The sequence below is a fragment of the Python bivittatus genome, unplaced genomic scaffold, assembly GCF_059951505.1.
Source record: "Python bivittatus isolate LINGU-HERP-01145 unplaced genomic scaffold, Pbiv_v1 ctg000220_np1212, whole genome shotgun sequence".
NCBI classification, from domain to species: Eukaryota; Metazoa; Chordata; class Lepidosauria; order Squamata; family Pythonidae; genus Python; species Python bivittatus.
Genome location: NW_028277048.1, coordinates 1938853 through 1957755, shown reverse-complemented (window position 1 = coordinate 1957755; position 18903 = coordinate 1938853). Strand labels below are relative to the sequence as shown.

The 18903-nt window shown below is 40.1% G+C and overlaps 1 protein-coding gene across 5 annotated transcripts in view; it reads left to right on the top strand.

The window, feature by feature from the left end:
• DOCK6 (dedicator of cytokinesis 6) overlaps positions 1-18903 on the top strand; it is a 109961-nt gene that overhangs the window by 25740 nt on the left and 65318 nt on the right. For all 5 annotated transcript variants that reach the window (XM_088137625.1, XM_088137621.1, XM_088137624.1 and 2 more), the window contains exons 3-14: positions 762-937; positions 3367-3435; positions 5819-5948; positions 7863-8075; positions 8616-8701; positions 9964-10030; positions 11401-11550; positions 13475-13555; positions 14077-14233; positions 16236-16360; positions 17483-17576; positions 18492-18654. In XM_088137625.1, coding sequence (XP_087993751.1) covers positions 762-937; positions 3367-3435; positions 5819-5948; positions 7863-8075; positions 8616-8701; positions 9964-10030; positions 11401-11550; positions 13475-13555; positions 14077-14233; positions 16236-16360; positions 17483-17576; positions 18492-18654 — 1511 coding nt within the window. The remainder of the gene's footprint in view (positions 1-761; positions 938-3366; positions 3436-5818; positions 5949-7862; positions 8076-8615; positions 8702-9963; positions 10031-11400; positions 11551-13474; positions 13556-14076; positions 14234-16235; positions 16361-17482; positions 17577-18491; positions 18655-18903) is intronic.

Genomic DNA, 18903 nt, shown 5'->3' with positions numbered 1-18903 from the left:
TGATGGTGATGATGATGATGATAATTTATATCCTGTCTTTATTTTGTACAACTTGTACAACTCCTATTTTTTCCACAACAACAACCCTGTGAGGTGGGTTGGGCTGAGAGAGAGTTGCTAGGGCAAAATCACTGAGTCAGCTTTCATTTGGGTACTTAACAAGAAGAGAAAGAGTAAAACATTAATGTGTGCTGAGTGAATGTGGACAGATTGTTAAAGTGAGTGACTTTGAAATGGTTTGGTCTTATAGAGAAAATGAATGAGAATCAAATGTTGAAAACGTGAAGGGGGAGTGAATGAGTTGAGAGAAAGGGAAAGATTGAGAAAATCATGGTTGGATGGAGTTGATGAGGTCCTTAAAAAGAGAGAAATGAGTTGTTTAAGGGGCAAAAGACAGTGTATGAATCAGTGTCTGACTATGAAGGAAGTAAGGTTTGCTACGGAGAGGTATACAGTATTGAATAAATTTATATTTCCTTTTCTTTTTCCCATCTCATGTCTTTCACTGTTTTTTACTCCCTTTCTGCACTTTGCATAAGGCTTCTTACCTAAAAAGGTAAGAGTATGATGGGCATTCATTCAAAAATTCTAAATTTGTGCAAAGTGATTGAGGTGGATTCATCTTATCCTAATCACAACAAGCATGGTGTAGGAGTGGTTCAGGAACTTCAGGTAATTTAAATGAATCAGCTGTACCCTGTGCTCCTTTTTCCCTGTAAGTTTCTCTGTTTTCTTTCTCTTTTTGTTCCCCTTCCCTTCAGGTACCTCTGACAGAAGTGGTAGAGCCAACTGACTTTGAGGAATACCTTAGGAGTCACTTGCCAGATGCTGAGCCGGGCCCACTTCGTGACCTGATTGAGTTTCCTGCTGATGACCTGGAAGTGACCCATGAACCCCGGGACTGTCGGACCCTGGAACCTGGTGTTCCGGAGGATGGGTATGTGGCGCCATGGATAATGACCGGGATAGTTCTGTCATATTGCTCCCCATAAGATAATCCATAAGGCTACAGCAGAGAGAATTTGACAGCATGCTTGCATTTTCCGGGATTTTGCCATCTTTGGTGCTGGATGGGGTGGCACTGCCCCAGACAGACCCAGTGCGTAATCTGGGGGTCCTCCTAGACTCACGGCTCCTGCTTGAAGAGCAGGTGTCAGCTGTGGCAAGGAGGGCCTTTGCACAACTTTGGGTTGTGCATCAGTTACGCCCTTTCCTGGATCGGGATGCCCTTTGAACAGTCACTCATGCCCTTGTTGTCTCCCAGATAGACTACTGCAATGCACTCTACGTGGGGCTACCCTTGAAGAGTATCCGGAAGCTACAGCTGGTCCAGAATGCAGCTGCGCGGGCTATTGTTGGTGCCCCAAGGAGGGCCCATATAACACCTCTGCTCCGCGAGCTGCATTGGGTGCCAGTTTGCTTCCGGGTCCAATTCAAGGCGTTGGTTATCACCTTTAAAGCCCTACATGGCATGGGACCAGGTTATCTAAGGGACCGCCTCTCCCCATGACTTCAACCTGTCCCACCCGATCACACAGAGAGGGCATGCTTCGGACCCCCTCAGTGAAAGAACTTCGACTGTCGGGGTCCAGAAGGCGGGCCTTCTCTGCGGTAGCCCCCGCTCTTTGGAACATTCTGCCCCCGGAGGTGCGTTTATCTCCCACACTCCTGGCCTTCCGTAAGGCTTTGAAGACCTGGTTCTGCCACCTGGCCTGGGGTGGGGTGAGAATACCTCAAGCATGGAGATGGCTAGCCCCATAGAGGCCTCGTCCTTCAGCCTCAGGTTTTCATCCCCTTGGTCTCTCCTCCTTTTTAGTTATGTTAATTTAAGGTTTTATGTGTTTATATATTTTATGTTCTAATGTTTATTGTGAATCGCCCAGTTCCCCCATTGGGGAGAGATGGGCGGTTGAAAAATCAAATAAATAAATAAATAAATAAATAAATAAATAAATAAATTTTCTGAGTTAGCACTTCTTAATTTTGTGCCGTTGACCAGTGGAAACGCGTTGAAGTGAAAGTGGGTTTTTAAGAGGAAATCAATCATTTTTAATTACAAAATATCCTTAAATGACAATTTAAGGTGGTTCGAGGGCTTTTGGATTATATAAGTATGAGGAACTGTACAACTACCAGATGTATTATTATTGGGTATTACAAGATGATTCTGAGTGGATTTCTCTTACAGACTTTTCCTAGAATGATCCATGGATATTACTTTCTTGTCTAAGTGTTTTCACATCTATGCTTGCTTGACAATAGTATAAAGATGGGATAATATATCTCAGGTGTATTTTTTGTGTATTGCTGGACAGTGAGCTGCAAGAATATTCTAAAATAATCATCAGCATTCAATAATACATTGAATTAGCCTACTGTTTAGTTTGCCTGTATCCAGCTCATAAAGCATGTAGTCAGGAGGGGAAATAACATATTTCTTTTTGAAGCAAAACACGGAGGAGGAGGGGGAGGAATGAGATGCAAAATAATCCTTAACACAATTCCCAAATTATTTTGGAGGAAGCCAGAAATATTTACAGCTGGACTTTGTAATGAGTTTCAACTAGAAGCATAAAAATGAGGCACAAAATGCTGAATAAAATGGGAACAGAGTTAAGTGATCTTAGATTAGTACTCTGTGTATATAATGTATTTGGATAATAAAATCCAGGAAAAGAAACGAGTAGTGGCTTCACTGAACCACATAGGAGTATAGGCTAAAAATAATAAAAGCTTAAAACTCACATGTTTTGGCTCTGATTTAGCAGCTTTAAAATAAAGGGAATAGTTCATGTGGTGCATATAGGAACTTTAGGTTAAAATATTCCACAATGTGGTGTGCTATAGATAATATCAGTTTTTATTATCTGGGTTGAGATCATGTGGTATTAAGGTCAATATATCTAGAAGTCTTCTCTTGTTTACATTTACTACTCAAGATTCAACCGTATCTGTGTCTGGCCTCTAACCATCCAGAAATGTTTTATTCAATGATGCTGAGAAGATGCCATCAAAATGGAAAAGAACTCTTTTTAAATGCCATTTTTGCCATAGATAAAGCTCAGTAATTAGTGCTAACCTATGTCTAATCAAACTCAGCATGAGCTTTCCGCTATCTGTATTCTAGCTCTCACCTGTCCAAATTTGTATAACTAACACAGTAGAATACCAAGGAGGATGATCTTTGCTAATCTTCAGGTTGGGATAGGACATTGCAATGAGGTCAGGCCTTTAAGACTATTTTAGTTAATTAGTTTATGTGCTGTCACACCTTTCCTCCAGAATTTTATTTATTAAATTTTATTTAATTTTATTAAGCCAGCTTGTTGTTTCTACAAAGTATTTTTACACACGTTTCTTCTTTAGGAAACAAGATGCCCGGGTAAGAGATGCTGTCCAAGTCTACACAGAGGATTGGGTCATCGTCCAGAGAAAGTAAGTTTAGTAACATTTATTTACCATTTACCTCCTTTTTGCAGTCTTTTTAAGAAGGATAGTAAAAACTGGTTTTCTTATGGGTGGTGGTGATGATATGGGCTTTGAACATGAGGCAGTTTATGCTTTTGAATGTGGGTTGAACATACCTGAATTTATATTAATTTTTTTTAGGTGATTGACTGTTTAGGTGATTGACACAGAAGTCAAGATATTTAAAGCCATAATTATAGTTTTAACAATGATTTCAGTACTAATGATGAAGTTGTTTCAGTGAGACAATATCACAACTGTCAGCCAATCTTGAATCCTGTGAATCTTTGATATGGAGTTCACTCTATGAAAGAAGAGTACCCTTAGCTTCTACATGACAGGCATTACATTTCATTTCCCTACTGCCCATGATTTGCCCTACTAAATTAGTGAATCCAGTAGATCTTGTTGGTCTCAGAATGTTTTGAATAAGGGAGTAGACCATTGTATTCACTGAATAGATTGTATGAGAAGTAATCATGGAATTCTGCCCTGGCACCATCCATTGTTCTTCTTTCAGTATGTACTGAACAAACTGAAGTCCCCTGGATTTATAGGGCTGCTCAAACAGTGTGAATCTGGGAAGCATACAACAGAAGCAAGCAATAACAAAGAAAAATAACCATACAATGTTAAAAAAAGAATAGTATAAAATATAAAATGGTGACCAAACAGAATAATTAGACAACCAAAAGAAGACTCCTTTCATCTGGGCTCTAATACCTGGGGAAATATGTTTTTTCCAATTACTCCTTCACTACAGTTTTGCAGCAAAGAAGCAACTGAACCAGCTGTTATATAACAGGGTTAGGTTTACTGATGGGAGAAACAGATTTATTTTGGATATTGTGGTTGATAAAGTAATAAAAAAAAAGTAAGAAGTTGTTACTTTCCATTTGACTATACAGGTAGATATTTCATGCCTTGAATGAATTAGAAATTTTTGAACATCTGCCTTAGGCATTCTCTCTCTGGCCTGTTTCAAAGCTTGTTGTCAGCATCACAGTTTCATGGTTTGAAACTTTTCCCAGTTAGTAATTTGCAGAGGTCACTGGGATGGAAATATGGCCCATTCCCAATTAACAAATTTGTTGTCTTTTACAAGGCCATGTGCAAGCAAAGGTGGCAAGTTGTTGGGGCTGTATGTGGTGGTTTTATCCCAGTGGCTCCCTGATAGTGCTTACTGAAAGAAATGCAGGATGTTGTGTTCAGCGTTTCCTAGCTCCCAAAAGTAAATAATTGAGGATTCTTATAGTTTGAGAAATACTGGATAGGATATTAAATCACATGTTTACTTTTACTAGATGCTGCTGAAGAGACATCTGGGGAAATGAGCCAGGCATTTTTGATATGTTTATAGCGTGCTTATCTGTTTATAGTTTATAGCCTTGAGAAGAAAAACCATAGTAGTGCTTGCCCAGATATAGCAGGCATATGATTGCAAAAGATATGCGCCCATATCTCTGTGTTAAATTCTCTACCTTTGACTGGCAGAAAGTACTTCAAATTAATATTAAGTCTTTAAAATATTCGTTTACTGGTTTTCAGCGAAAAGCTCTCAGAGCAGTTTCTACAGGAATGTAGGGCAACAATTAAAACAACCCTCTGAATTCTATAGTTGATCAGCATAGAATGTTGGTTGTTGCTGGAACTGATAACCATGCCAACTTCCCACTCCCCCCCTTTTTTGTCATCTCTAAGACATTATCTTCCTCCAGTCACACCCAAGTTTACATGCTTGCATCACCACCTCTGCATAAGTAGCAGTTCCTGGCAGCTGACCTTGTTTTCCAGAGACATATTATGGCATAGAAAGCAGACTTTGGCCTAGACAGCCACATGATATCTTGAGTGTAAATTCATAGAGGTGACAACGAAGGAGTGGTAGAAAGAGAGGGAAGTTTGCTTTCGTCCCGCCAGTGCTCACTGTATATATACTCCCTAAGAAAATGTGATCACAGAAAAAAAGTTTCCTGTTCTCTGCACTATCACAGTAGAGGAAATGTAATATCCTTCTGAAAAATCTGAAAAAAACTCAGCTTAATCCTGAGAGTGATATAATGACAGTGTTGAAAATCATTTCATTTTGGAGAAAGCAAAACTCTAAAAAATGGTATGGTTCACTCAGAAGTATTCATAGAAAGATGAATTAATCTAGAAGGTGTTTGGTGAGATTGTCTTTAATTTTTTTCTGCATTCATGCTGTTATTATTTATTTAGCATGTGGCATACAATGCCAGGGAGTCTACAATGTTTTTACACACGGTAGATGTTCTGGCACCAGCAGAACTATGCTGTCCCATAGTTTCCCAACAGGCAGTAACACCATTGTTTTTCTGCCTTCATTTAGGTACCAGAAATTAAGTACCATGTATAATGCTATTACTGGTGAGAGGCAAAGGGAGAGACAGAAAGGATTATCTAGGCAAGTCTTTGAATTAGATGAAGTAGTTGAAGAGAGGAGCAGTCAAGGAGATACGGTAAGTCAAGTAAGACTGTAGAATCTAACTTATATTAAGCAACTTGTTTGGCCTCCTTAAGTTTTCTTTATCTAACTTGGGGTGGGAGGAGCGTGTGCATCTGTCATAAGAACAGATGAGATTCAAGCTAGAATCTTTAGAGAATGAGTATCTTGATTCGCAGAAAGGTTCCATCGTGCACTCCCTGGTTTATGTCCTTGATAGGAAAGATGTGAGCCCAGATGTATCAACATTTGTGATCTGACTGACCTTTCTGAACTTATGGATTTGAAATTCAGGTTTCTGTAAATCTGGCTATTGCATCTGTAAGCCTGTCTCATTTGAGGGGTGAGCTGTAGACGGGACTAAAGCACATGCAGCATAGCAAGTTTTCAGAACAGATCTGATTTGTTTTTATGCTGAAAACATAGGCAGAAATCTCATAAACCTAAACCTTTCTAGTAACTAAAATGTGAGACTGTATTCAGAAGTGCGCAGTCTGTATACTGTCATTTCCCCAAATAGCTTTGCCGGCTTTCTTAAATTTCAGGGAGTTCAAAAAGCAAGTTGGGAATTTAACCCACACTTGTTGAAAGCAGATGCCCAAATATCCAGATTTATTTCTCCCCAGCTCTTTTGGGGAAAGCCAAATCCCCAACATACGCTCTTTCAATACCAAAGAGACAGAAATTTTCTAGAAGTAAGACAAAGGTGTGAAAGCAGAAAATGCATGGAGTGTGACCAAAACTATATGTGCATTTCAATTGGACTCACTGGCCTTTGAGTCTTCTCTGTATTTGTTGGTTGTTTGAGTTGAAAACAACCTCAATACTAATCTGGTTTATGGAAGTCTTCATATATATAATTCTCATAATGTAGATTCAAATTCAAAATATGGAATTTTAACCCAATCATTGGCAGGCAAGTTGTGGCATGGAAGGAGTTCACAACCCGAGGCAATAGTTGAAACAGAAGCAGAGGGACTGTAAACAAGTGACCCCCAAGTTACTTTGTCCAACTGCTTCTCCACAATTTGTCATTATCACCTAGGCATTTTTAAGATACATAATTTGTCCTGAAACATAATGCTAGATGCAGTTGCTTTTGAAGGGATGAAACTTTACTATACATTTATAAAAATTGGTAAGAGTAGGTCATTAATTCACCTTGTGCTCTCCTGTAGCCTCACCATCACAATTTTTCTCTGTACTAGACTGAGAGAAAAAGTGTTCAACTGTGTGGAATTTGCAAACAGGATAGGTAAGCAGTAGCATGGTTAAGGACCCTTGTATTTTCTTCCTGCAAATCCACCTGTTTATTTTGATAGTTTCCCCCTCTTTTTACCTCCTGGGAAATGGGAACACTGTCTGCCTTCTCTTAATTCATAGTTTAGCTTCCAAGATACAAAAGGATCCAGGTAATATGTATGACTGTGTTGACTAAATTTTTCTCTTGTTTACTTTTGGCATGGAATGTTACATTAGAAGAAGCTTTTTAAAAAGCCATCATTTTTTAAGTTCAAAGTATTTGATACGTGCAAAAACTAAGCTGCTAAATTAGGGGAAAAAATTATTTGATTGCCTCAAAGGCAGACAGTAGAGAAGAGAGTCCTGTCTTCTACCCACCCTCAGTACTACAGCATCAGTGAATTCTTGCCTCACTTCATATATGCTGGGTAGTCTGCTCTAACATTGGAAGAGAAGGCTAAGTCATCTGGAAGCTGGAAGCAGTGCTAGCTTGGCTAGGATATCTGCTTGCAGTAAGGCAGCACTTGGCACATATACTGAGCAGAAAACTTTGGATGCAAGATGGTTCTTTAGATTTGTTGGCAGCAGCAGCAGCAGCAGCAGCAGCAAGACTCTTGGTTCTCTCTAAGGCTGTACTTAGACATTCCCCCTTGCCTTAACAGCAATTGCTGCTCCATCTGTCTTTCAGGATGACACAAAGCGCTGCTCTGGTTCCTTGGATGACACACCACGAGGCAGTTGGACATCCAGTATCTTTGACCTGAAGAATTCTGCAGCTGACTTTTTATTGCGTTCACTCCTGGTGCGCACGGCCATCGAAGAGACTGACCGTACTAACGAGGAGCTGCGCAAGAAGAACCGGCACCAGGAGATCTTGGCCCTTTACTCTGCCCCTGATGAAGTGAGTGCAGGGGCTGAGATCCCCTTGGCCTTTTATGGAACCTGGTAGGACCCAGCAGATGGGAGCCACTTGGGCCTAGAAATGCACTCATTTGCACAGAAGTAGCAGGTTGCAGGTTGTATAGATGATGTTTCCCTGCTGTGGTCTTTCCTGAGTTTTGACAAAGGTTTAAGGGATTCTATTTCCATTAATTCTGACAACAAAGGGAAGCAGAATCTTTACTAAGTTTTGGTGAGCACTAGTGGTGGTAACTGGCTTTGCATGACCTTACTTTTTTCTCTGTTGAAATCTTGGATTAGCCAATCTTTTTCTGCACCCCAAGGACATGCTCACTTATTTTTAGTTGTTTGTTTGATTTGTTTGTTCTTACAACCCCTTGAACTATGTAAGGACAAGAGTTGTTTGAATATTGTACAGGTAAATGCAAAGGCTTATACAGAATAACAAAACAGTATTCTGTGAGCTTTCACAGCCTCCGTCTCTCTTCTCAGTCTCAGGCTCACTATTGGGTCAATGGCATATTTTACTTTGACTTCCCAGGAGGAGGCAGTAGAACGATGCAGCATCCCAGAAGTTCCAAAAGAGCAATTGGGGCAGAGGATCTTAGTGAAGTGTTTGTCTCTGAAGTAAGTCACAATTTCTTGGCAACACAAAGCTACCAGATGTCAGGTAGAAAAAAAGTGGTTGAACACAGAATAATGTCCTTGCAACAATTTCACATTTTCTTGGCAATATAGATCTGCCGAATGTCAGGTAGAAAAAAAATGGTTGAATGCAGAATAAAATGGAGTTTTTACTGTTGTTCTTGCTTAATGGTTGGTACTGTGCAAAAGAAGGGGTCAAAAGATGCCATGCAAGGTGCAGCTTCACATGTACTGGTTTTGCTGGAGGATGCACATGCGTGCATTTGCTGCCATAGTGTGAAGGAGCTGCACTAGTACTCAGTTCTATTCACACAGCAGGTTTCTGTAATAAATTGCAAACAGGTAGATGGCAAAGTTACTTAAGGAGAAGGCACCTTTGTTTTTGGATTCATATTCCTGGGCAGTGGAGGCTGCATGCTCCTGGTAGCCCAGCCTGCCAAACTGGTTCCTAGAAATGCAGTTTGTACTGCCCACATACTTAGGGTGCACACGGAAGGAGACCTCCTAGCATGACAAATCAGAAGACATTTTCCTTTCTAATGGACTTTGATTGGTAGAACAAAATATGAGAAAATGCAAGATGATATTTCCCTCCACCACTAAAACTTTCAAGGTTGAACAGTCATTAACTTCTGAAAGTTGTGTGGGATTCTCACAACTTGATTCTTTAAAGATTTCCATCATGGGATGACTGCAAAATCTCTCTTTCCAATAGAAACCCACTTTTGCTTAAAACTATCTATATTTCTTTAACTGTGAATTGCTTTGAAATCTGTGTTCAAGTATTTGATAAGGAACTGGTAGAAAAATGCTTTATGAAAAATTGCCAATTTTGATCTATACTCTGAGGACTTCAACTGCGTCATTACAGAGAGGTGAAATGGGAAAGGATCCATCTTTCTTTGAAGCATCAAAGTCCACCATAGTGATGAACCAAAATAGTGTGAAAATTCATTGTAGGCAAATTTATTTTGGGATATCTATAGGCTACCAGTACTTAAGATCAGACAAGTTCATTTGTCCAATGGCAGTTGAGCATATTGTTTCATTTGTTGAGTTATTAGAAGTAGGTTATCTTCTGTTTATATTATGAATGGTGGATGGAGGGGCGCCAGTGGTGATGATGATTCTTGATTCCCTTTAATGAAGAGCTCTAGTGTCCTGACTATTTTATTTGATAGGGCAGGACCAGGCATTTAACTGTTTGTAATGTATTTCCTTTCGTATTCCTTTCCATGGACTAGGTTTGAGATAGAAGTTGAACCCATCTTTGGATCACTGGCACTCTACGATGTGAAAGAGAAGAAAAAGGTAATTTTTTCCTGATTTATCTCTTGTGTCATGACAAGAAGTAGTTGGCAGTGCCAGTTTGTGTTTGGCTAGAACCAACTTCAGATTGAAAGATAACCAGCCAGCTAAGCACAGCAGAATGGCCTTGACAATCAGTTGCAGATTTTATCTTCTGTCCTTCTAATACACTAGCTTGATAGATATGGGGAGCATTAACTGGATTGCTCTGAAGAATTACATGCAGGACGGATGGAAAACTAGCAGGTTTTCAAGACCACGTGATGTAGGTTCATTTCTTCCTCTGAATCTGTAGCTACAGTTCCTCTCTTCTCATGGAGAAGCAAAAACATTCAGATTTTTGAAAGAGTGAGCTTGTCTCTTTCTTTAGGCTCAAGCAGCAAATTCCCAGTGATCCCTTTTTCAGTTACAAATTTCAAATAATGTAGGGTGATCTGGGCTAAGCAGGATGATGCATAGGAAATAGCAACAGAGAATCTTCATCCCTCATAGATTGTACTTTGCTTGGTCCTTCTCAAATCCACAGTGACTTCAGACATAATAAGAAGCCCAGTGGACTGCATATCCTGCTAACTTTGTCCTCCATGTTTCCTTCTCTTCAACTGCTCCCCAGCCCCTACTGGGCTACCCATTACTGTGTGATGTGTGGTTTCTAGTTTTAATGATATTTTTGAAATCACTAAATCATGGGTAGGTAACCCCTGACTTGTTGGTCACACAGAGTCACCAAAACCCCATTTGAGGTCTCTGTAGTCCCCCAGAATGCGACATCACCAATATCAGTGCTGCTAAAATTTTCACTCCTGGTTTTCCCATGTCAAGGAGATTTAAGGGGCAAAATGTGTGCCTTAAGTCCTGTTGAGTCTTGGGCACCCATAACATCCTATAACATTCTCCCCATCAAATCATTTTTCATGGTTTGAGAAGGGTTGAGGAACAAAATGGGCGTCCTAAGTCTCTGCAATGCTTAAAATAAGAAAAACACATCCAAAGATTTCAGCTGGCTGAATGCCACTGGCTATGATTCCTATTGCTCCAGGCAGGGCACAGGAAACAAATGTAGCTTCAAGGCCAAAACCATTATTCCCTCCTACGCTAAAGCATCAGCTGGATATCAAGCAGATCTGGCAGAAGCGAAAGGGAATTGCTGGTATTCCACTGTTGCTATATGATAAAGTAGACCCAAGCCTCTAATAAGAATAAGCCAGATTCCAATATTAGATGAATAGCCCTTGTTCATCAGAGCTGCAGTCAAAAATTTCCTCTTGTCCGGGTATTGAGATGTTGCCTTTTGTATTGTTTTTATTGCTGTGAGGGTCATGAGGAGATTTGGTAGCATTTTTTTTACTGCTGCCTTCCCTTTTTTTTTCTAGATCTCTGAAAACTTTTATTTTGATCTCAATTCGGAGCATATGAAAGGCCTTCTGCGAGCTCACAGTGCTCATCCTGCCATCTCTACACTAGCTCGTTCAGCTATCTTTTCTCTTACTCATCCTTCTCCAGATATATTCTTGGTGATCAAGGTGAGATGTTTGTCGCACCTTTAATATTCATCACTGGCAGCCATTCTAACAAATGCTGGGAAGCAAATATGACTATATATTCTGTTATTTTACATGAGTGCAAAAAAGAATAAATGTTCATACACTTACGAAGAAAGCATGTATTTTGGATTCTCTGAAACTGTAATGGATCTCAATAAAGTTTATAGTAGTCAGCAAGGTGGGGCTTTAGTTTCCTCTGGTTATTTGTTTGGAGAGGAGATACTCAAAATGAGTTAACTTCTTGTCTTCTCAGAAAATAGGATGTCAAACGGCTTAGCTGTCTGTTCTATGCCCTTTCCTAGGAAACACCTCCCCAGTTCTTCCGTGTCTCTCCTGAGAGCAGACACAACAACAAACAAACAAACTCTTATCTTGTTAAATAGAAGGTAAAAGATGCACCCAACTCCTCTGATATGTCATGCTCTCTGCCTCTCAAATTTAAGGAAAAGATATTAAATCAGTCTGATTGATCTTCCACAATCTTCAGAAGCATTTGGCATTGAAATTTGTCTTCTGATCCATGTTGTATGTTTTCCAAAAACAAGGGATAAATCCTGTTTAATCCTAGGGAAAGGCAAGTTAAATATGGTATTTTGGAGATTTCTATTTATTGTTATTTATGATACTTCAGTTAAATGTATTATACCTTTCTTCCCCTTCAGCTGGTAGAATAGGAATTGGATAGAACTGTTACAGTGGGAGCACTTACCTGTAGACTGCTTTAAAAAAAAAAAAAAGATTGGTTCCCCTTTTTTCCCCAAGATAAATTGTTCCTTGAGTTTTAGTAGAGCATACTTTGTTCCAACTGACTCAACACCCTGCAAACCCTATTAGGCTGTTTAGATCTTGGCCAGAGCAAATGTATAATTGTTTCCTACAGCTTAGAGGCTTTATAGCTACAATATCTCTCAAATTGACATAGTCTCTCCTCCCTTACAAGGGATAATCACTTTGGTTCTCTTTATCAAACTTCAGAGTGGGAAAAGATGTTTAGTGCATAATGAATTGCATGATGAAGCAAGATGTACATTACAATTGGACTGTACTAGATTTCAGTTACCGAAATTGGAGGGAATATTATTTATTTCATGGTAACTACATTCCATAGATATCCATGCTCTTGTTAATGCACCATAGGTAGACTGATTCCCTCTTTATAATAGCTCTTGGGTTCTTTACCTAGCTTTGATCTATCTGACATCAAACAAAGGCTGGAATATTGGTGATAGCTATGGAGAGTCTTTCTGGTCTGGTATGATGATGACCACATCTTTAATGTTAGTGGCAGGCTTTGATTCATGGGCTCAGGTTTTCATTCATTCACAAAAGGATCCCACAACTGAGTGTCAAGTCACAACTCTCACTTTTTTCACATTCTTTTCTTAAACTATGTATTTGTTTTTCTGCCTCAAGCTTGATCACGATAAGAGATTGGGATGGAGTTTCCTTGGAAAAGGTATAGCCCAGAAAGCTATTGCATGTAATATCCTGTTTTCTGAATGTTAACCCACTTTAGATACCATCACAGACAAAATCAGAAGTTTCACAATACAGTAAACTCCTATATCATTTTCTCATTCTTTTGAATTACTAGTAAAAACTGAACTATTTTGAATAAACATAATCACACTTTGGATTTCCATTCCAGTTTTATTCCCTTAGTATTGAGAAAAGCCATCTCTGAATGTAGGACTAGTCATCTCAGGTTGCAAGTTCTAGTTTTTAAAGTCATTAATGTTGGCTTTCTTGCCTTATAATGAATAACACTTGAGATGGTGCTCAAAACATCTTGGTTTCATTCTTAGAAAGTTCAGGATATCTGTTAGATTCAGAATATCTGTTAAATTATATTTCAGGTTATCTGTGTCATATCCTATAACTTATGTTTCCTCTTCCATTATAGCTGGAGAAGGTGCTACAGCAAGGGGACATCAGTGAATGCTGTGAACCTTATATGGTCATGAAGGAAACAGATGCTCTGAAGGTAGATGAAATCCAGCATGAAGAAATTGCTGGCTATGTGTGGGATTCTACTGTAGAGAATATATGTAGCTCAGAGTTGAACTGTGGAGTTCTTGGGGCTCTCTGAGCTTGATTGTTTGCTTGCAGACATTTCATTACCTGACTTGGTAACATCATCATTGCGAGTGAGTGTGGGGTTTACTGCCTGTTTATATATAGTAGCTTGCCCTGCCAGTTTTGATGGGTGATGGGGAGGAATGTTTGGAAATAGGGATGGTCCTTATATGTAGGACACACCTGTTATTTAGTTTAATTCCATCTGAATCACTCCCCTGACTCCAGCCATTCTCACTGAAATAACAATAGCCTGTCACTCAGAATTATTATTTAGGCAGCTTTTCCCACCATGGTGCCTTCAGCTTACATAATCCCCAGCTATGAAGCCCAACACATTTGCAGAGCACAAGTTTGGTAAAAACTGTGGTAAGAATCAAACAATTAAAATTGAAACACAATGATGACATTTTCCTCTTGTGCTTTCAGAATAAGGAGAAGCTGGAGAAGCTGCGAGTAGCAGGAGAGCAATTTTGCACCCGGTTGGGGCGCTACCGCATGCCATTTGCCTGGACTGCCATCCACCTCATGAATATAATCAGCACCACTGGGATGCTTGAGAGGGATGCTTCAGACTCTGAAAATGGTAAGTTACTTAAGGCTGACCTCAGTGCAGAGGGATCACTTGCGTTGTGCCCATGATGAGTTTAGTGCCACTTACTTGTTTTGGTATTTAGCTCTTATGCCCCAAGTTAGGATAGGAACTAAGTATTCCTGGATCAAACTCAAACTCTCTCTGGGTGAGTGGGAAGTGTGTCATAGATGGATTGAGTGAAAGGTAGAATGCGTCATGTGGGAAGACTGGGAAAGCTGCCCTAGAAGAGCATTCAGAAGCTGCAGCTGGTACAAAATGCAGCGACACGGACAGTTATGTGTGCTCCTTGATTAGCACGCATTACACCTCTGCTCCACAAGCTGCATTGATTGCCAATATACTTCTAGGTGCATTTCACGGTGCTGGTAATGACCTATAAAGCCCTGTATGGCATGGGACCAGGTTATTTGATGGACCATCTCTCCCCAATTACATCAACTTGTCCCATCAGGGCTGGCAGGAGAGGCATGTTATGGGTCCCATCTATGAAAGAGTGTCATCTGGCGGGACCCAGGAAGAGAACCTTTTCTGCTGTTGGTGCCTGCCCCTTGGAACAATATCCCCCAGGAACCTAGATTGGCCCCTACCTTGCTGGTCTTCAAGGAAGGCCCTGAAGACATGGCTCTGCTACCATGCTTGGGGGTCTGGCAGTGGCAGGGAGCTTTTACACTGACTTTGTTGAGCTTGACTCAAGGATGGACTTTGGCCACTGGCCATGGTTATTTTGTTTTCTAGGTGGTTTCTGATGTTTTATATGTTTCTATGTTGGTTTTTAACTTTTTTATTGGATTGTTGTTTTTAGCTGTTGTAAGCCTCCCAGAGTTACTTAGATGAGATGGGCGGCCATACGAAATAAATCAAATCAAGCAAGGGGGTAAATCTGTTGACAGATTATCTCATAAATGGCAATTCAGTTCAGATGGGGAAACATCTGGGAAAAAGCATTTTAACAAGACGCCACCTTAATTAACTCACTATACATTTATTTTTTAAAAAAATTATTACTGGATTTATAAGGCTGCCCAACTCAACAACGTGACTTTAAATGCGGTGGGAAATTTCTCTTAAGTTTCCAAGAGTCTCTATTTATCCCAGACTAGCATTAAAGAAAACTTACTGAAATCCATGCTGTTTTTGCTCCCTTGGACTTGCCAGCTAAAGTACATGGGCTTGACACATCACAAAGTACGTTATTCTTCCAGAATCAGAACTGAGATGCCTTGTGACTGGCATCATGAAGACAATGTCACTACAGTCCCACTGGCTGAATCATACTTTTTGATAGTTTACTAGCACGAGAGAATTGCAGTCAGCATAAAACCAACATGCAGGTGTGCAACGTAAGGATCACAATACGGAAGTAAAGAATGGTACATTTTGTTTATGGTCATGAGGGTGGAAGCTGATTCAAAGGAAATCTGCAACTTTCTTTAAAGAAAGGAATACTCTTTCAGTAGATTCACAGATAGAGATGAGGAATGTAAGTCCACCTTGTTGAAAATATTTCAAGGCCCCCTGTGTGGCAGACCTTGCATGCCATTTGCTAAGTATGTTGTGTCAAGTCCATGCTATAGTATGCATTTAGCTTTTTGTATTCCACTGACATCCTATAGGAGCTTTGGAGATACTCACCTGCCAATAGGCATCAGAATATGTAGAATATAACCTCCACAGCAGACTGTAGTAGGTTCAGGGCCCATTTTTAGGACATTGTGATTCCCTCCAAAACGCAAGAGAATAATTCTTGAAAATTGCCAGTTGGAGCTCCATTCTCTCAGACAGATTATATGGAAACTGCAGTTCTGTCTCCATTGTGTTTGCCATTAAGTTTACTCTCTTTTTCTGTGCTGGAGATACGGAATTCAGAGATCATGGTAGCAACTCACTTAACAGCATGGATAAGTCCAATTCTCTTCTCACCATTATTTCTTGCTTATGTCCTCTGAGGACATATTCATGCCTTTCCTGTTGAACACCTCTCTCTCTTTTGCAGAGCGCAAAGGGACCTGGAATGAGCGCAAGAGGAAAGCTTATGGGCGCCTGAGTGTTGGGGAGGAGATGTGTAGCTTCAGCAACTTCCGTCCAGCCACCCTCACAATCACCAATTTTTTCAAACAGGTTAGAAGCTAGAATGATTTTTGGACTGACCTCAACCAGAGCATCATGTAGGTTTAATATCTCTCAACCTGTGAGAATGCAGGCATGGGATCAGAGGGAGTTGTTTGTATGGCACTATCTGTTTCCTCACATGAAGCCATCTGTGAAGTGAGTGAAGCTCATTGATATGCTGCAAAAAAGAGAGAGAGAGAGAGAACTTCCAGAATCTCTTCTGGCAAAATATGGTACTCGGTCTGCCATGAAGAAGGAGGGGGAAAATCACTTTCCTGTAGCTCCCAAAATGAAAATATGTCAATGTGATGGATACAACATCCTTGTTTAATGAAATGGGGTGAGCACCAAGATCTTAAAGGAAGATGGCTGGGAGGAACAAGGCCTTCAGAATGCCCTTGTCTCCACATTTTTTAGCATACTGCATTCTTTAAAGTGTCTTTTTAAAAAAATACTGTTTTATTCAACATTAAAAATGCTACAGTTAATAATCTTTAAAAAGTTCAGTTATCAATTTGTAATGTTACATTTAAACTAAATAGCAGTGTAACTATATGAACGATATTACTATTGTATAGAAGTCTATATACTTTGGAAAACCCGTAACGTACTGTATCTAAAAAAATATCTATATAATGATTAAAAAAAGAAAGAAAGAAAACCAAACTAAATGACCTAGGAAGAAAAATAAAACAGAAAAGACCTCCCTGAAATTGAAAAACAAACCTTAAAAAAACAACTAAACAAATTACCCCCCTCATTAATCTAATTCTAAATACATATTTAAAAAAAACCACTTTAAAGAAGAAAGATAGATACTAGGCTATCAAAATTATATAAACTTCTTCCATCTTGATATTGTGAATTAGTTTTTTTAAGAAAGAATTAAACCTAAATTGGATGGAATTATCTAACTAGGTCATCAGTACAAAGCAGATTCGAAGGCTGAGAGTCTTGGCATGCCACATTCCTTAAAGTCCTCCTGTCCATCTTGACTTTTGAGTGCTGAAGCTCTGCGTGAACATTTGTGGGGGGGGTGGGGGGGTAACAGGGAGCACTCATAGGAGGCTCTATTCCCTGCACCAGTGGATGCCACCTTCTTTGTCTTATTCTCTCTCTCTTCATTTTCAGGAAGGTGATCGTCTCAGTGATGAGGACTTGTACAAGTTCCTGGCAGATATGAGGCGCCCATCTTCCGTCCTGAGAAGACTCCGTCCGGTTACAGGTAAAGCAGGATATTGTAATACCATTTTTTGCCTGTTTATGTTACTTCCTCTAGCATGGTCTTTTCTAAGACCCAGTCTGTTTCAGATTGTCCCCAAAATGAGTTACAGGATAGGGCTGAGCACCAGTTTTCAAGGGGCGACCTCAAAGGCTTTCCCAAGTGGGCTGTGCCAGCACACAGCCACAAGACTTTGGCTGGAGCTGGCAGCCATGCAGACCACTGAGCACACCCGCGCATTGGGAAATGACCTGAGGAAGCCTTCAAACCACAGTGCTGAACCTCCTGTTGATTTGTTTGCACTAATGTGCAAACTATCAAATGCTGTGTGCAGCCCTGTTATGTACGTGTTTTGAGGGGAAAAAATTGTTTGTTCTTCCATGGTGTATTTTTGTTCTTTTTTACAAAGTGAAGTCAAAAGGTCAGTTAAAGCAAGAAGCATCTCTAAACTGAATGAAATGAGTGCTACTCTGCTCTAACCAGCATTTTCCTAATCTGCTCAGAGTTAATTTTTTTCTGCAGTCTATTATTATACCTTTTTGTAATCTAAATCCCAGTATGCTGATTCCAAGCAATCCTTTATAGCCTTTTAGTATTCCTCTTTCCTTACTATTACAAAACAAAGCATATTATGCCTTAGCATTGTGCGCGAAGAACTGTGTATTGAAAGGCCAGTTCCCTCTCTGTTGTTTAGCCCCGGTGGTCTAGCTCTTGCTCTGGCACCTTCCAAACACAAGGACTTCTGCTGCTGCTGCTGGTCCTTCAGCTTCCGAATGGCTTCACATGGGATAGAGATGGATTTCAGCATCTCCCCATCTTCCAGCTGTCTATGCTCAGTCCTTGTGCTTGATGCCTGTCTAGACATGTCATTGTCTGTATGTAACTTATTCTTACACTCATCTTGTTTCTGCACCATAGCCCAATTCAAGATAGACATTTCACCAGTGCCAGAGAACCCCCATTACTGTCTCTCCCCTGAACTGTTGCACGTCCAGCCTTACCCTGACCTGCGTGTCCGACCCACCAAGGAGATCCTCGAGTTCCCAGTCCGAGAAGTCTATACCCCTCACACAACATATCGGTGAGCACACATCATATGACACTGCAAGTTTAGTCCTTGAGAGGAAAGAAGCTCTGTTTTGGGTGTTTCCTTACTCTAACTTTTTAACCCTCACAGTCTTGCACTACTACTGAACCTAGTTGGTTATGATATTCCATTAACATAAAGTTTATTGAAAACTTCAGTTCCTTTTCATTTGGCCCTTTTCTTTCAGTTGCCAAAAAATGTTCTTCATAAAAAGATAAAGTGAAGACCGTGAAACTTGCAGAA